General features: G+C 37.5%; 1 protein-coding gene across 4 annotated transcripts in view; it reads right to left on the bottom strand.

The window, feature by feature from the left end:
• Positions 1–16454, bottom strand: part of vcla (vinculin a) — a 49655-nt gene that overhangs the window by 31854 nt on the left and 1347 nt on the right. For all 4 annotated transcript variants that reach the window (XM_017463737.3, XM_017463739.3, XM_017463740.3 and 1 more), the window contains exon 2: positions 1895–1965. In XM_017463737.3, coding sequence (XP_017319226.1) covers positions 1895–1965 — 71 coding nt within the window. The remainder of the gene's footprint in view (positions 1–1894; positions 1966–16454) is intronic.

The following is a 16454-nucleotide window of genomic DNA, read 5'->3' as shown; positions in this document are numbered from 1 at the left end:
AACATTTTCACAGTGGTGCAAGGAAGTTATGAATATGCCAAGCATACTAGACAAAAATGGAATATTAATGAGAATATACCGTAGATTTCATTTAAACAAAACTGATTTCCCAAAAGTATAGCTTTAATCCCTACACGATACCTACTGTCGTCATTTTCTTTAATATTAAATCAAGATCTGAAAGGAAAAACTGCCACACTACTTCTAGTGAATACACATTCTGGCTGCAAAAAGAACTTTTATGCATGTTGTTTGTTGTAAGGCAAAAATAGTAAGGGAAATATAGTCAGCCACAATATCCATTTAAACCATGGTTGTATTTTAATACACCTAATAAACATTACTGCGTATATTGGGGACATGTATTCATAATGTGTTAAAACAATGCTGGAAAGTTTCTTTGATATCTGTACCACTAGCGCATGCATTTTGGGAAGCTCTATCAAAGACTTTTCCGTTGGTATTTCCTATTCAGTTACATTTCCTATCCAGTTGGTCCACACGTGAAACAAAGAGATGCATCACTTTGAGTTCAGAGAATGAATCATGTGTTCAAGAGCAGCTGTTTAATAATGATATTACATGTTACATTCCCCACTACTGTAACTGCATATTTTTACTATTACTTGTGACAAATACTGTAGCATGCTTTAAGATGAATAAGTGAATAGCAATCTGCCCCTTTACGGTAGCTAAGTGAGCTACATTAGCTCTTTTCTCACAGTGAGACAAACATGAGCAGAGTTTTCCTTTTTATCTTTAAAAAAAAAAAAAAACTAAAAAAACCCCCCCCAAAAACTATTTTCAGCAATGACTTATCGGTTATCAATAATGCATCCTAAACATCTTAATACTGAATGCAGTAGCACTGTAGAATTGACAGAAGGTGTGAGTTAGCCATGACAGCCACACTGTAAAACTCATAAACTGTGAGGAAACTAATTACCTCAAAATTTTTAAGTTGATAAATCAATATCTTTGAGCCAAATACACTTATATATATATATATATATATATATATATATATATATATATATATATATATATATATATATAGATAGATAGATAGATAGATAGATAGATAGATAGATAGATAGATAGATATTAACTCAATTAACTCTATTTAAGTGTATTTGGATTAAAGAAATTGATTTATCAGCATTAAAATTTTGAGATAATTAGTTTCCTCACATTTTTTTTACTACATCACTTTAATCTCTGTAGGGAGTTGGCTGAAGAGGAATGGTGTGCATGTTAAAAAATACACAAACACTTAGTTCACACTGTTTTTAATACCTCCAGGATGAACAGTGTGACAATTGAGGAATGTTACTTTATATTTAGTGGGATTTATCGCTTGCTTTCTTCAAAAGAAAGAAGGGATTCGATTAAATGTCGGCAAGGCACGTTGATTTAAAGAATTCATAGACAAAACTAATTCTTTGCAAAAGCACATAGCTCGAGTAAAGCAAACTATAAACCTTGGTGTTGGAAAATCACTAATCATGATCATTTTATCAGAAGGTTGTGAGTTCAAATCCCAGCATGACCAAGCTGCCACTGTGGGGCACTTGAGCAAGGCCCTTAACCATCAACTGCTCATTTGTATAAATGAGATATGTGTAAGTCGCTCTGGATAAGTGCGTCTGCCAAATGCCATAAATATAATATAAATATATAATATAATATATTTAACCCAGAAGCAAGACCACACTCTTTTCAGCTGTTTTCTAACTCCTATTTTATACTCTTGTAGTGTAATGTCATGTTCATTAGCAGATATCCCTTATAAAACTGCTGTGCAGAATAAATATGTGTGTGTGTGTGTGTGAAGGGAATGTGATTATGTCTAGTGTACATTCTCCTGGAGGGAGGAGGAAAGTACAGTGCTTACTTAATAAAGGCTGGAGGCATGTCTCTCTTCATAATCTGGTCTTCTGTGGTCTGAACAGTTTCCTTCCCCACCTGAACACACAAGAGAAACAATGTGAAAAACCAAGTAAGAAAAGTACCACAACTAAACAGACTTCCAAAAGATGCTTTGTTTTCTATGCATCAATAGCCTACGTCTGAAATGGATTTTACCTGTTTTGATGACTTACATTCCTCATTCAACTACATACGTACCCTTCCTATTAGTTTTACTAATTACTACAATGAGAGATTAAGCAGTTAAACACTTCAGGTATTTTGTGTCACTAAATACACTTCATGATATTATCTGATACTCTCTGATACTGACAATAGAAATAATATGAACAATTCTGTTTTATCCTTGCAAACCGGGGTTCTCCCATCCTGTTTGGTTAAACACTCTCATGTAGCACTGTCACCACTTGTTAATAGAGTTGTTTGGAGTGGCCGCGAATAATAAGGCCTTGTATGTGCAGGATGGCCTGAAAGCAGTGCCACTGCTGCAGTCTGGGAGGCTGCCAAGAGCCACGAGCCATGAGCTGATCAACAAAACCTACACACAGCCTCATCTGCAGCTACCACACCGATTCATCAAAGCACACACACACACACACACACACACACACACACACAAAGGCAGAGCCAAAACAAACTGGAGCATGAGAGTTTTATACACATGTAAAAAAAATATATATATATATATATATATATATATATATATATATATATATATATATATATATATATATATATATAAGTAAATAAAAAAGCTACTTTCTTATGTATAAAGATCATTAAGCATTATGTCTTATTTAATGTAACAACAAAGGACAAATGAAATCATCTGTTCTGTTATAATATGCTATAAGGGTTGATTCCAGATTGAAGTCCAGAAACAACATCGCAAAAGAGTGATTTTTTTTTTTTTTTACCTTAAGGGCACATGGCCTTCCACCCCTCTACTCTTTTTCCACATGCCAAATTACATTGAACATTTAACTGCTTTACAAATTCCAGATCAAGCAAGACATCACCATTTAACCTCAGCGTATCACAGAGTGCTAGCGGAAAGAGAACACACAGTACCCGCAGCAGTATGAGAACACTAGCTGATGATCTAAAAAGGGATATTGATTGTGTTTACATGTGGCGCCTCTGTTCTTGAGAGATTTAGTTCCTCAAAGGCCACAGCTGATTATAAATAAGCATATATGTCCATTTTGAACGAAGAGGTAACAGGAAGGGTCCTATCCGAGGAGAAATGCCATAGTCAGAAATGCAAAGACACACACACACTTTCTCTCTCTCTTTCTCTCTCTCTCTCTGTCTGTCTGTCTCTCTGTCTGTCTCTTTTCAAATAAAAGCTATAAACACTCAATTTTTGAATGTGTGAATTGTTTTGCGAGTGATTGTGATGACAGTTGGTCCTTTCTAGTCCTCACAAAAAGCTAATCACATGCATACACATCCATTAGTTATGTCACACATCCAGCGCTAGAACTAAATGGACAGAGGCCAAGCCGAACAGCTACAGAGGCCAAACACAGACAGAATGCTGATCAACCTGCTTGGTTCAGAGACTACAGTGTCAGCAAAGTCCTGATAAGATCACTCAGCTCAGGTGGGAATAGGCTCAATACAGATACATATAAAACAATGAAACAAGTGTATCTAAAAAAAAAAGAAGAAGAAAAGAATGTGTTTACGGATGTATGATATATTTCCCTCATTTGAATTTGTGTATCATAATCCAGTGGGACCCAAGATCATCCTCCACAGGGGGCCTCCACCTCACCCATCCCCACGGACACTGGACCCAAAGACCACATTCCAAGCAGATATTCTTAGCCCACAGGGGCCTGGGTGTGTGGAGATTACTTATGGGAATGTTAGTTTAGAGACAACTAGGAAGCTCTGTCATCGTATTTGAGCATATTCCAAAAATGAGTGAAGGAACTGCAATAATCATCAGACACTATGCAGCCTTGGTATAATATATATTTCCAGAGACTACACAAACACAAACAAAACAAGTGGCAACACAATATTCAGACAGATGACAGCTCTCCCTCTCTTCCTGAAAAGAGATTGATTTCCTATCAGTAAACATGTCTTGTGAGCGAGTGTTCTCTACAAGGCACTAGTAATGAGAGGAACAGATGTGCTCCCTGAGGTCTCATGTTCAAGACCAGGACTGGCACCTTGACAGGATCAGGCCATGTTTTACACATGCTGCACCCATGTGTGCAATCTGGCAGGTCAGTTGTGTGTGTAACGCATTTACAGTTAGACACAGCACCACTTCTGGCACTAATGACAGAGCAACAACGATCACTCATGTAAACGTTTGCATAATTTGGCTTCAAAAACCTTGCTGGCAGATGTCTTGGGTACTGTGAGCATAGCTGATACTCAGAACTGATATCAGTGTCATATGAAAAAGTAGGAAAATAAGATTGGGATCTTGGTATACAGTGATTGCAATTAAGGACAAAGTGGAGATGCTTTCAGCAGATGCTTTTACCCAAAGCGACTTACAATAAATGAACTCACTTTCAAGTGCACTTAAAAGTCCTTGAGCGAACACAGCACAAGTTAGATGCTGCATCAATTCATCAATTGAGTCCCAGCTTTCCATTGCTGCATACTGTTCTTTGAGGAATGTTCTCTGACCTTTGATTAAGAATGCATGCATTATAAGTGCTGCAGAAATGATTTCTGCTGTAACTATTTTGTAGCTGCCTTGTGTGAAGGACCTTTTACTATGGGGAATGACTGTGACTAAACTGTGACTGCAGGAAGATTATTTGCTCAAAAAGAGCACCTGGGGGGAAAAAACCTGATTCTTCTATTCCATAATTCTCTATAAAGCCTAAAAAATATTATCAAGTAGTACATGATCTCTTCAGTATGATTGCTTAGAAAACACCTGTTGACTCGAATGCCTACGGTCACCTCCAGCTTATTTATGACTTTAAAGTGAGACGGTTTTAAACTCTGGCATGACTGCCTTACTATCATTTGTGTGTGCAGTGCATGTCTATTCAGGATCTGTGAGGGTGTGCATGCCACATGAACTCCTCCCTTCTTCTATTTTAGTATTATACGTAACATACTTATATTATTGTATTATACACATCTGCCTACATGTACAACCACTGGAGTATCTGTGCTTTTTGTGTGTATGCGGTAAGGCATGTAAGCAGGGGCTCTCTTTCAAATGATGGTTTCCATAACAAGTTCTTCTCGAACTGACTTGGCTGTTTACTCTTGAGCTGCAAAAGCATTTCTCAGTGATTACTCTGACTTGAAGAAACGCATTTCCTTTAAAGGAACTTTACAGAGCTCCATAAAAGGCTCTCCATAAACCTGTATGCAAGACAGAGGCAAACACCCTTGTGTCACATTGTAGGCAATAAAGAACAGGCTAGTCTGTCTCCTGGAGAAAAATTACTACAAATCTATTTCGGTATGTAATCGTGCCAAGGTTATACAGTTCAAAATTGTATGTAGGATGTATATTTCACCAAACCGTAGACATGCATTCAACAGTGTCCTCTCACCTCTATGTCTTAAGTGCAAAACACAAATTGATACACTCACTCACTGTCTTTAGTCATGTAATCAGTTACAAATATACTGGGCCAAGATAGTTTCTGAAATGAGTAATATCATTAATAAGGAGTTGATATTAGATCATTTATTTTTGAACCTTGGGCTGCCTGATAAAGCTTTTATTTTATCTAAAGAAAAAAGACTATATAATCTTCTTAATTTTGCAGCTAGGAAAAAGATATTACTGAGGTGGATAAGTGATGAGTCTCAGATTATATTGGGTTGGCACAAGATTTTGATGGAACTAATTCCACTGGAATATTTAACTTGTCTAGTTACTGTCAACTATTCTTGTCAACTAATTCTGTGGACGAGTTTTCCCATTCATCTGCCTTAAGAGAGTACATAACGGTTCTGAAATTGTAACATAGCTTTTTTTTAAAAAATTATTTTTTTATTTTTTTATTTTTTATTTTTACCCTTTAAGTGGGCTAGGTTAAATGGGCTCATTATTACTTCTGCTGGGTTTTTTTTTTTTTTTTTTTTTTTTTTTAATTATTATTATTATTATGATTATTTTCTTAATTGTGGTTGAAATTTTTGTTGTGTTTTCTGCTAAGTTGGAAAATGTTCAATAAATATATTTGAAAAAAAGAAAGAAAGAAAGAACAGGCTGCTAGAAGAGTGACACAAATGGGTATAATGGATCGTTTTAATGCATAATTGATGTAAATGCACATGGTGTAGTGAGTGAGGTGCAGAATCAATAAAAAAGGCTGTTTGATGTGTGCACTTCAGTGGTGTGATAATGGATTCAGAGACAGAGGCAATCGAGGTCACCGGCTGCTCCTTCCCCAGTCAGTCTCACTGCTGTCAGATATCATTAAGTGCCATTCAACCAGCATCAGCAAACAAAGCTTAAGAGCAATGTCCACACCTTCCATAATTGTTAAAAAATATATATACAGTGCTGTGAAAAGGTATTTACCGCATCCTGATTTCTTCTATTTTTGTGTATCTCTCACACTAAATTGTTTCAGAAATTAAAACAAAGGCAACCTGAGCAAACACAAAATACAGTTTTTACACGATAATGTTATTTATTAAAGCAAAAACGTTGTCCAATACCAACTGGGCCTGTGTGAAAATGTATTTGCCCCCGTAGTTAATAATTCCCAAAATCTGTGAAACTGCATTCATAATGGGGTTCAGCTGGACTAGACGCAACCAGACCTGATTACTGCAAACCCTGTTCAATCAAATCAACACTTAAATAGAACTTTTTCAAAGGCATGAAGTTGGTTAAAAGGTCTTACCCACCTTACACACTACGCCAAAATTGAAAGAAATTCCAGAACTAAAAAGAAATTCCAAAAGAAGGTGATTGAAATTACATCAGTCTGGGAAGGGTTACATAGCTATTTGAATGGCTCTGGGACTTCAAACAACCATAATGAGAGCCATTATCTCCAAATGGAAAAACTCGGCACAGTTATCAACCTTCCCAGAAGTGGCCGACCTTCCAAAATTCCTCCAAGAGCACAGCAACTACTCATCCAGGAAGTAAGAAAAGAGCCAAGGACAACATCAAAAGGACCTACAGGCCTCTCTTGCATCAATAAAGGTCACTGTTCATGACTCCACTATCAGAAAGACACTGGGTAAAAATGGCATCCATGGAAGAGTGTTGAGGCGAAAACCAGTGCTAACCCAGAAGAACTAAGGCTCGTCTGAATTTTGCCAAAAGACACCTTGATGATCCTCAAACCTTTTGGGAGAATGTTCTGTGGACTGATGAGTTGAAAGTGGAACTGTTTGGAAGACAGGAGTCCCATTACATCTGGCAAAAAAACAAACTCAGTATTCCATAAAAAGAACATCATACCTACAGTCAAACATGGTGGTGGAGGTGAGATGGTGTGGGGATGCTTTGCTGCTTCAGGGCGTGGGCAACTTAGGTAATACTTGAGGGAAACATGAATTCCTGAAATTCCTAAAGAAGAATGTCCGGTCTTCAGCCCGTAAATTGGAACTCAAGGCCAACTGGATTATGCAGCATGACAAATGATCCCAAGCATAGGAGTAAGTTCTAGTCCTAGAAGTAAGTGAAAGTCTGATCTCCAGTTATCAGAAATGTTTGGTTGTAGTTATTACTGCTAAAGGTGGCACAACCAGATTTTAAGTTTAACTTTCACATGGGTGAAAGGTGTTGGATACATTTTTTTGCTTCAATAATGTTTACTTAGGTTGCCTTTGTTTTATGTTGTATTTCATTTGAAGATCGAAAATAATTTAGTATGAGACATACACAAAAACAGAAGTATTCAAGACGCAGACAAATACTTTTTCACAGCACTGTACGTATTTCCAACAGGTACGTGCCTTTGTAGTTGAAATTAGTCTACATACAGTGCATATGCTCATCCACAAACAGCATCATCTCAAAAGCAGACCACAGGTGTTTCCTGTCAGTGCTGGAAATATGGGGACTGACCGAACTCATCATCAGGTCCAACAGCAGCTTCCATGCATGCTGTGCTTCCAGTAATATCTGATCTGAGTCTGAGCATTGTTTTCTGAGGAAGGGTGTGGTGGCATTTATATAATCCCAATAAAATACATAATTTGAATTTATTTAAATGTGCTTGACCTGACTATATGCATTATTATATACTGTACTATATACGGTGCATCTGGGAAATATTCACAGCACTTCACTTTTCCCACATTTTGTTATGTTACAGCCTTATCCCAAAATGGATTCAATTCATTAATCTGATGGAGCTTGAGAGGTCCTGCAAAGAAGAATGGGAGAAACTGCCCAAAAATAGGTGTGCCGAGCTTGTACCATCATTCTCAAAAAGACTTGAGGCTGTAATTGGTGCCAAAGGTGCTTCAAGAAGGTATTGAGCAAAGGCTGTGAATACTTAAGTACATGTGCATTTTTGTTTTTAATTTTTAATAAATTTGCAAAGATTTCAAACAAACTTCTTTCACATTGTCATTATGGGGTATTGTTTGTAGAATTTGAGGAAAATAATGAATTGAATCCATTTTGGAATAAGGCTGTAACATAACAAAATGTGGAAAAAGTGAAGCGTTGTGAATACTTTCCGGATGCACTATACATCTGAGCATTCAACTCTGAATCTGGCAGAATCCAGCTCTCTTTGTCTCTGCCCTATGATAAACTCTACTCAAATAACATTCTACAGGCAGTAGACTTTAACAGACACCTAGACGATTAATACAGTGCACTGTTCTAGTGGAGTTTTATTTATTTAATTTATGAAATGTGCGTTCGTTTTGGTTTTGGTCCTGTCTATGCCCTGTACTTAGATTGGTTGGTTACCCTAATCTGTTCAACTGTTCTGTCTTATCATGACTAGTTTGGTTATTTCTGCTCTGCTGTTTCTGTTCAACACTGTTAAGTCTTATTATGTGTTCTGTCCCGTTAAGAGTATGCCTTGTTTTTCAAGTTCCGTGTCTTTTGGTTCTGACCCTCGCCTGTTGTTCGTGTGTTGTTTAAGGATTACTCTGGTTAAGCCTGCCTGTCTGTGTTTTGACCAATGCTACTAACACTGACTACAATTTCTGGATTGCTCACAATAAAACACACAATGACTTTACACACTTGCATCCTGCCTCTCATTTCCATATATTACACACGTAACATAGGCAAACACTTTTAACCAGGTCTTAGGCTTCTTAACTCTGGATTTACAGTTATCAGAGGAAAATGAATTAACACCAAAAAGTACAGAGAGAGAGAGAGAGAGAGAGAGAGAGAGAGAGAGAGAGAAAGAGAGAGAGAGAGAGGGTGGGGGAGGGAAGCATCAATGATGTAAAAAGGAACATTTTCATAAAACTGGTTTCTTACAGGAAAGATGCTTCCTTCAAGGCAAACAGTGGCTAATAAAACTCAGTGGAAAAGAAAAACTGAACAGTCATAAAGTTAGAAAGTTCAGAAGCTGTTTTTATTAATGTACCATAGAACAATGTTTCTCAAATAGGCATACTCATACCTCTAAGTCACATCTCTGTCAGCATGTCACTGCTTCAATGTCCAACTACATTTCACATTATCCTCAGATAGCCAACAATCTCAAACTACATCACATGGCCGTTCACATGACCCTTATACCCATTCACAATCTCTGAATACACCTTGAAACTTCTGAATACACCTGATCCTAATGAGAAATAACCTGGTCATTTCACTCTCCCTAGATATAAGTCCAGAGATTTCACCTTTTTTTTATGTTACACATATATAGTTATTCCAGTTCTGACTTTGTTTTGCTCTGTTGTTGAGTTTGCCTCTGCATTGTCTAATGTGTTTGTAGATCACCTGACCTTGTGCCTGCTTGACATTTCTGAGTACAGTTTTGCCCTTCTGGTTTGTCTGGTTTTTATTGTGAAATAAACCACCCATTTCTAGGTGATAAATTCTTCAATACTTAATATTCTTTTTATATATGATCAAATCATAAGCTCTATATTCTTCCTCTTACAAGTTTCTAAATTCTAGTCTGGTTAATAGAACCTGATTTAAAAGATCATTCAAACATGGTACTGTAGCCAAAAAAGTTTAAGAACCACTGCAATTATTATTACTATATTACTACATTTAGCATCGAATGTACCCTAAAAGTTCCAGCTCAACATATACAAAGTTCTATACAATCTCATTCGAATATTAGCTTCAAATAATTGTTAGAACCTTTTTCAAATGTATAACCAGTGGTATCCATTAGTAGCTCCATTAACTACAAATAATACTAATGCCAAGGCTTTTATAAGATATATTATGTCAAATAATTATATGTTATACAACATAACCAATCAAGAATGTTTGAATATGAAAGTAAATGAGCTTAAGCACTAGAGTTTAAGATTAGACTTCAGCTAGAGCAGAGCCACGATAAGCAAGAGGACATGTCAGTCCACATGAAATCCAGTTACACGGATATAAGGTTACAAATTCCAGATGCATCCTGCTGTCATGAACCAAACAAGATCATTGTTATCAGTCTGAAGAAAGTATGATGATTTATTTCCAATTTGGAGCAGATTTTCAATTCAGCAATTAAATGAAAACTTAATAACTGAGAGTTTGTCACTTTAAACTAACTTATCATTTAGAATTTTTTTGGAAAAAAATGTATTTTGTTCAACTTCATCTCTTTTGAGCTGTACTTAAAGTGAAGTTATGAATAAACTACAAAAATGCTGATTATACATACAGTCTGTTTTCTGCATTGGTATTTTAGTTCAGAAAAAAATATCATGTTTTATTGTTAAATGTAACAGATATTGTTTTTTTCTGTCATTAAAGCAAGTAATATATTTGCAACTAGACCACATTCAGACAAACTTGATTATTTTGTAGGTCTATATCCGAGCGCGTGATCAAACTCAGATAACAAGCGGGTCAGCAGAAGAACTGTGGCAAGTTCAAGACCTAGTCAATCTATTTAGTAAACTACATGACAGTATGTCTCATAAAAACTTCAGGCAGATATTGAGTTATTTTACCTTTGCATAGTACTGCTTGACAGATAAATATTTACTACCTTTGAAAATAAAAATGGACCAGGGTCCTCTAGGACCTTATGTCTCACTTAGTAACTGTTCTGTTCCCTATTTAGTAACTCAAAGTGCACTGAAGGTGTTTAAACACCGGAGAGCATGTATAAAGTAATAATCAAACAGTAGAAGTTAAAAACAAACTAGCAACTGTTCACATATAGTGTTGCACGACTGGCTTGGCTCCAAGTGAATTAGGCAACTTGAGCTACAGATGATGCGTGCACCACTTTGGGATAGAAAGAGGGGTGGGAGTGGATCTTCACCCCCCTTTACACCCTGCTGTTACGATTTGCATCTCGGTACTTTTTGACAGACTTGGCAGCGGAAGCAGTGAGAGACATGCAGACCGTCTTCTCTGCCAGACCCCTGCTTGGCCAAGAGGGCATCTTAAGCCATAAAATGCTCACTTCGTGAAGAGAGGGTGGATGGAAGACAGAGTTGCTCTAAAAAAATTCTTGTAAATCCAAGGGTCTGGATCCTTTGGCACCACCTGATATGCCAAGCTAATAAGTTCAAAGTACCTACACTGAAACCAAAAACCATAGACTTATACATAGAGGTTCGGGCATGTGATTACAGCACGGTCATTGCTGGCTCAAATTTAGCCTATTACCTGAAGACACTTAAAAATTCAACGTAGAAGCAAATAACCTTCCCATGATACCAATACGTTTTAGAAAGACCTTTCCCATAATACCATTATGTTTTAGAAAGAGCCTTCCCCGAACACCATTATGTTTTCGAAAGAGCTTTCCCATAATACCAATAGGTTCAAGACTCAACATTTCTGAGAGACCTTGGTCTCATAGGGTCCGCTGTTCCCATCGATGGTTATCCCGCGGTCCTAGCCGTTCCCATCGACGGTTATCTCGCAGGTGCACCTTGACTCAACTACCCTTATAAACGGCCCATCTTGGTTCTCTCTTAAAAATTAAGGCCTTCGTCTGTGTTACTCCTGACTTTTTCTCGTGAGACAAGAATCCTCCCCACCTTCAAGCGCATTATGAGTAAGTTTCTTTCACATTTTTCTGTATTTCTGGTTTATAATGCTTTTTCCTTTCATATTTGCTCTATATTTCTGTTTCATATATGGTTATACTGCTTGCAAGTGTTTTACTGTACTCCATACTTCATAATATTATGCCTTATCATTATGATAATGATCCTTATGATAATATTATAATATTATCCTTATAATATCCTACATATCCTACTATTCCTTATATTATCCTTATAATATCTTAACACTCCTTTTATTATTCTTATAAAGATATAATGTTCTGCTTTCCTTCTGTATGTGTGTGCGTGGCGGCATATGCCTCTGTGTGTGTGTGTTTCTCAGCCTGCACTCCTCAGTCATATCATAGTGTTAATCTTAAAGTGTGAATCCAATTCATCAATATCCGCCTAATACCGTTTATTCGCTTCTGTGTGTCTAGGTGCCCGTCACTTTTCCTTCTCTCCTTTACTGGAGGGGCTGGATTTGGATCTGAACACTCGCTATCAGCTCGCGCATCTCACTGCTGACATCACTATGCTACTTGACGTTCTTCGCACCCCCTCTGGAAATGCGGGGTTCCCCCCACCTCTCAGATACAGAATCCGCCCCGCGAATGTGTGTATTGATGCCTCTACACAGACAGACCCTCTGCCTGACCCTCTCTCCAGCTGATGATGTCACCTTCTCTGATCTGGGCTCTGACCATTCTCCCCTTTTCTCACCTCCCAGTCCCGAGTACTCTCCTCAGTACACCTCGGCTGGCTATCCCACGTCCCCAGGACGCACCCCAATTTATCACCCGTTTTCTCCCTACCGCTCCCCTCAGGATTACACTCCCACCAGTCCTGTGAATTCTCAATAAAATTACATGCTGTTCATACTTATTCTGTGAACCTCAATAAACTTACATGTTAATCATACTTGGTCTCCCTCGTGTTTATTTCATGCAATTTTTATACACAACATCATTCAGATAGGACATTAAACAGAGGTCCTGACTCTCTGTGGTCATTAAAAATCCCAGGACGCTTCTCATAAAGAGTAGGGGTATAACCCCAGTGTCTGGGGTTATCTATCATGGCCCGCTAATAATCTCCATCCCTCAATTGGCTGCATTACTCTCCTCTACTCTCCACCAATAGCTGGTGTGTCGTGGGCGTCTGGCACACTATGGCTGCCATCGCATCATCCAAGTGGATGCTACACGCTCGTGGTGGTTAAGGAGATTTCCCCCATACAATGTAAAGCGCTTTGAGTGCTTAGAAAAGCGCTATATAAATCTAATGAATTATTATTATTTTCTTTTGTGCTACACGTAACCGTCTACTGAGGCTTAAATGGAGATTGGTCAAAGAAAACAAAAAATGTACCTGAGATACACCACAGGAGTGAATAAAAAGCACTACTCAGCTGTGTTTGAGCCAGAACAGGTGCCCTGGGAGGATGGGGGAAGGAGGCATTCTGGAGTGTGTATCCAAAGAAGACGCTGACATCGGAGTCTTTCCCTTCCAGGAAAGGAGTCACTTTCCCTGCATAGCTGCCACTGTGAGACTGTGTTACTTCCCAATCATCCTCCCACTTTAAAATTCCCAGATGTCGCAGACAGTACTCGGCACGCTGCCTATTAGTGACGTCGGCACATAAATTAGGCAATTTTCTCCTCATTAATCTATTACTGGAAGAGCTCATTATGCTGTTGTAGAATCTTACTTGCTTAAGAGCACTGTAGACTATTTACACTCGTGGGTTAAACAGTAAAGAAAGCAAAACGACTCAGTCCAAAAATCACATTCCTGCATTTTCATGATGAGTTTTTGTGTTAATCGTCAGTTAATCTGCAGTGTGACAGATTGTGATGGCCTTGGCAGCTGCAGCAGTTTGAGGATTGTAGAGATGTGCATCTGATATCTTGACCTTATTTTAAGTTCCACACATGGACTTTTGTATCCACATGGCTTGCACTAAAATAAACCTACACAAATGAACCCAAACTAGCATATTCACTAACCCAAGTGTATTACCGATCAATAAATATTCAACAGGGAGAATTATGTTATATTTCGTTACACAAACAAGCTTACATTTTCATCAGGGTAGTATTATATAACCACACCATTTGCAGTCTGAATATAAAAACACAGGGGAAAAAAAGACATGGAAGTCTTTCTGAAAGAGCAAACAGGCGTAGGAGTGAAAGAGTGCACAATCTAGCCATGTGTTTGTAAAAAGCTGCTTTAGAAACAACAGTAAGGACTGTGTGTATGTATTCCACTGTGCTTCCATCTTATTTATAACACCACACCCTACACATCCAAACTTTATTCCTTCAATTAAATTACTTATTACAATCGTTATGCTTATGGTACAGTTATTTTTTGTCGTTTATTTATTCCTATTTTATTCCTTCTATCTGATTCCTAATTTGGAAAACACTACTAAATAGGGAAGAAATAGCTTGTATCTGTATTCTTTGATGTACATAAAGCATGCCATTGCATCTTTTTGAACATCTGCCTACATCTCCATATACTCCAAGAAAAACCATTCGCTGCTGGAGTTCCAGACCAGCTGGTGTGTGAGTTAGCTTTATTGGACAGAGGAAAAGTGCAATGCTTCGCCTTCTTGTGAAAACTCTACTGTACATAGTTGCTTTCTTTTGGATACCACAGACAGCAGTTAGCACGAACTGAATTCAATCAAATGTTGATATTAGCGTTAAATCAAGCACGGTTTTCTGCCAGTTGCTGAAGACCAAAGCTTTTAATATGTTAAAGAAAGTTGTCTAACTCCCATGTGGGTTAGTTGTAACATGTAATCATCATAACTAATCAAATTTGACTGTCAAATAGCAATCCAGAAGGCATTATGATTAAACTTTATTTTAATGTGTACACACTTACAATTAAACACAATTTAAAACATTACCTAGATATGTTTTATATACATACATATATAAATATATATATCACATATATGCTCATGACACACAGATGATGTTAAGTTTAATGTCTAGCCAGACTGGCAGAAGAAGGCTACAGTTAGAATCGTCACACTGTTTCAACTGATCCACAGTACAATTACAACTATAACATCGAACATGGCTTTACCTTATTTTATTTATTTATTTTTCTAAATCGCACATGAGCCACTAACATATGCTTCGAGCTTGACAAACATATGGTACTGAAATGTTACAGCAAAAACAAAAAACACAACTTTCTGACTGTTGCAAAGTGCTGACACCCGGAAACGTCTTCTGTAAAAGATAAATGCATGTCTCCTAGCAAACAACATCACCATATGGATGAGTACAGGTTTTTCTCTGTTAAATAAAAACATGGTTTTATCCATTCATTCCTAGACTTAGCTTATGTGGGCATCCGTAATACTTAAAGCAGCTAAAGACTTGACTGGTTCTTCTATTGTACGTAATTTTTGCGTGAAATAGTTTAACTGTGAAGAAAACAATTTCGGCAGGGTATCAGTATTGGCTAATAGTCAAGGTTTCAATATTGCTATCAGTACTGGAAAAGAAAAAGTGCTATTGTGCTATCCCTTATTAAAACATATTAGTATTAATATAAACCAATTATGCGAATTACAGCTGGAACTACTGTCAAAGCCATGCTGTTTCAGAAAATGAATCAAGACCTTGTGACCAATCCGATTTGAAAATTCAACAATACTGTGATATGAAGTGTTCAACAGGCGCAGAATTTTCTTTCACATTTCAATTTCCTTTCAGCCTTTGAAGAACAGTACGTGCACAAGGTCAGCGTTCATGCGAGAGTACCTGCGGCCTTGTGCCTACGACCGAATCACAGATATTCAATACAACAGCAGTCTTGCTCGTGCAATATTGCTTTTATACAACAGTTCTATAAAAAAAAAAAAAGAAATGAATACTGAGTAACTGACATTTCAGGCACAATATGGACAATATTTCGTTTATTTTTGCACCATCAACAAAAATAGTTCCCAAAGATGCCACAGCTGGATAAAGTGTTGTGTGTTGCAATGCAATGCACAGACTGACTGATAGCCCGTAGTAAGTGTAGTATTGGCTTCAGTGTAACAAACTAGTCCTAGAACACAGAGAGATGTACCCGTGCTGTTGTACAGAATTTCAGCACTCTTGGAATGCTTCTTATCCAATCATATTAGTGGACTGGAACTAACTGTTGCATAGTATACCTTATAAAAACCATTGTAACTGTAATGCCAAACAACCAGATAGATGGACCTAATATCCAAGACATTAATCTGAGGAGACAATGTTTCACACATTCAGCGCTTAATCCAGGTGAAGCAAGGTTAATCACTTTAACAGAAGAGTGCTGTTTTAATTCCCTGCATGTACAAGTAAGCACAGTAAGTCTGTTTAGAGGGAAAG

This window comes from Ictalurus punctatus, chromosome 3, assembly GCF_001660625.3.
Source record: "Ictalurus punctatus breed USDA103 chromosome 3, Coco_2.0, whole genome shotgun sequence".
Taxonomy (NCBI): Eukaryota; Metazoa; Chordata; class Actinopteri; order Siluriformes; family Ictaluridae; genus Ictalurus; species Ictalurus punctatus.
Note: the sequence above shows the minus strand (reverse complement) of the source record. Positions and strands in the feature narration are given on the sequence as shown.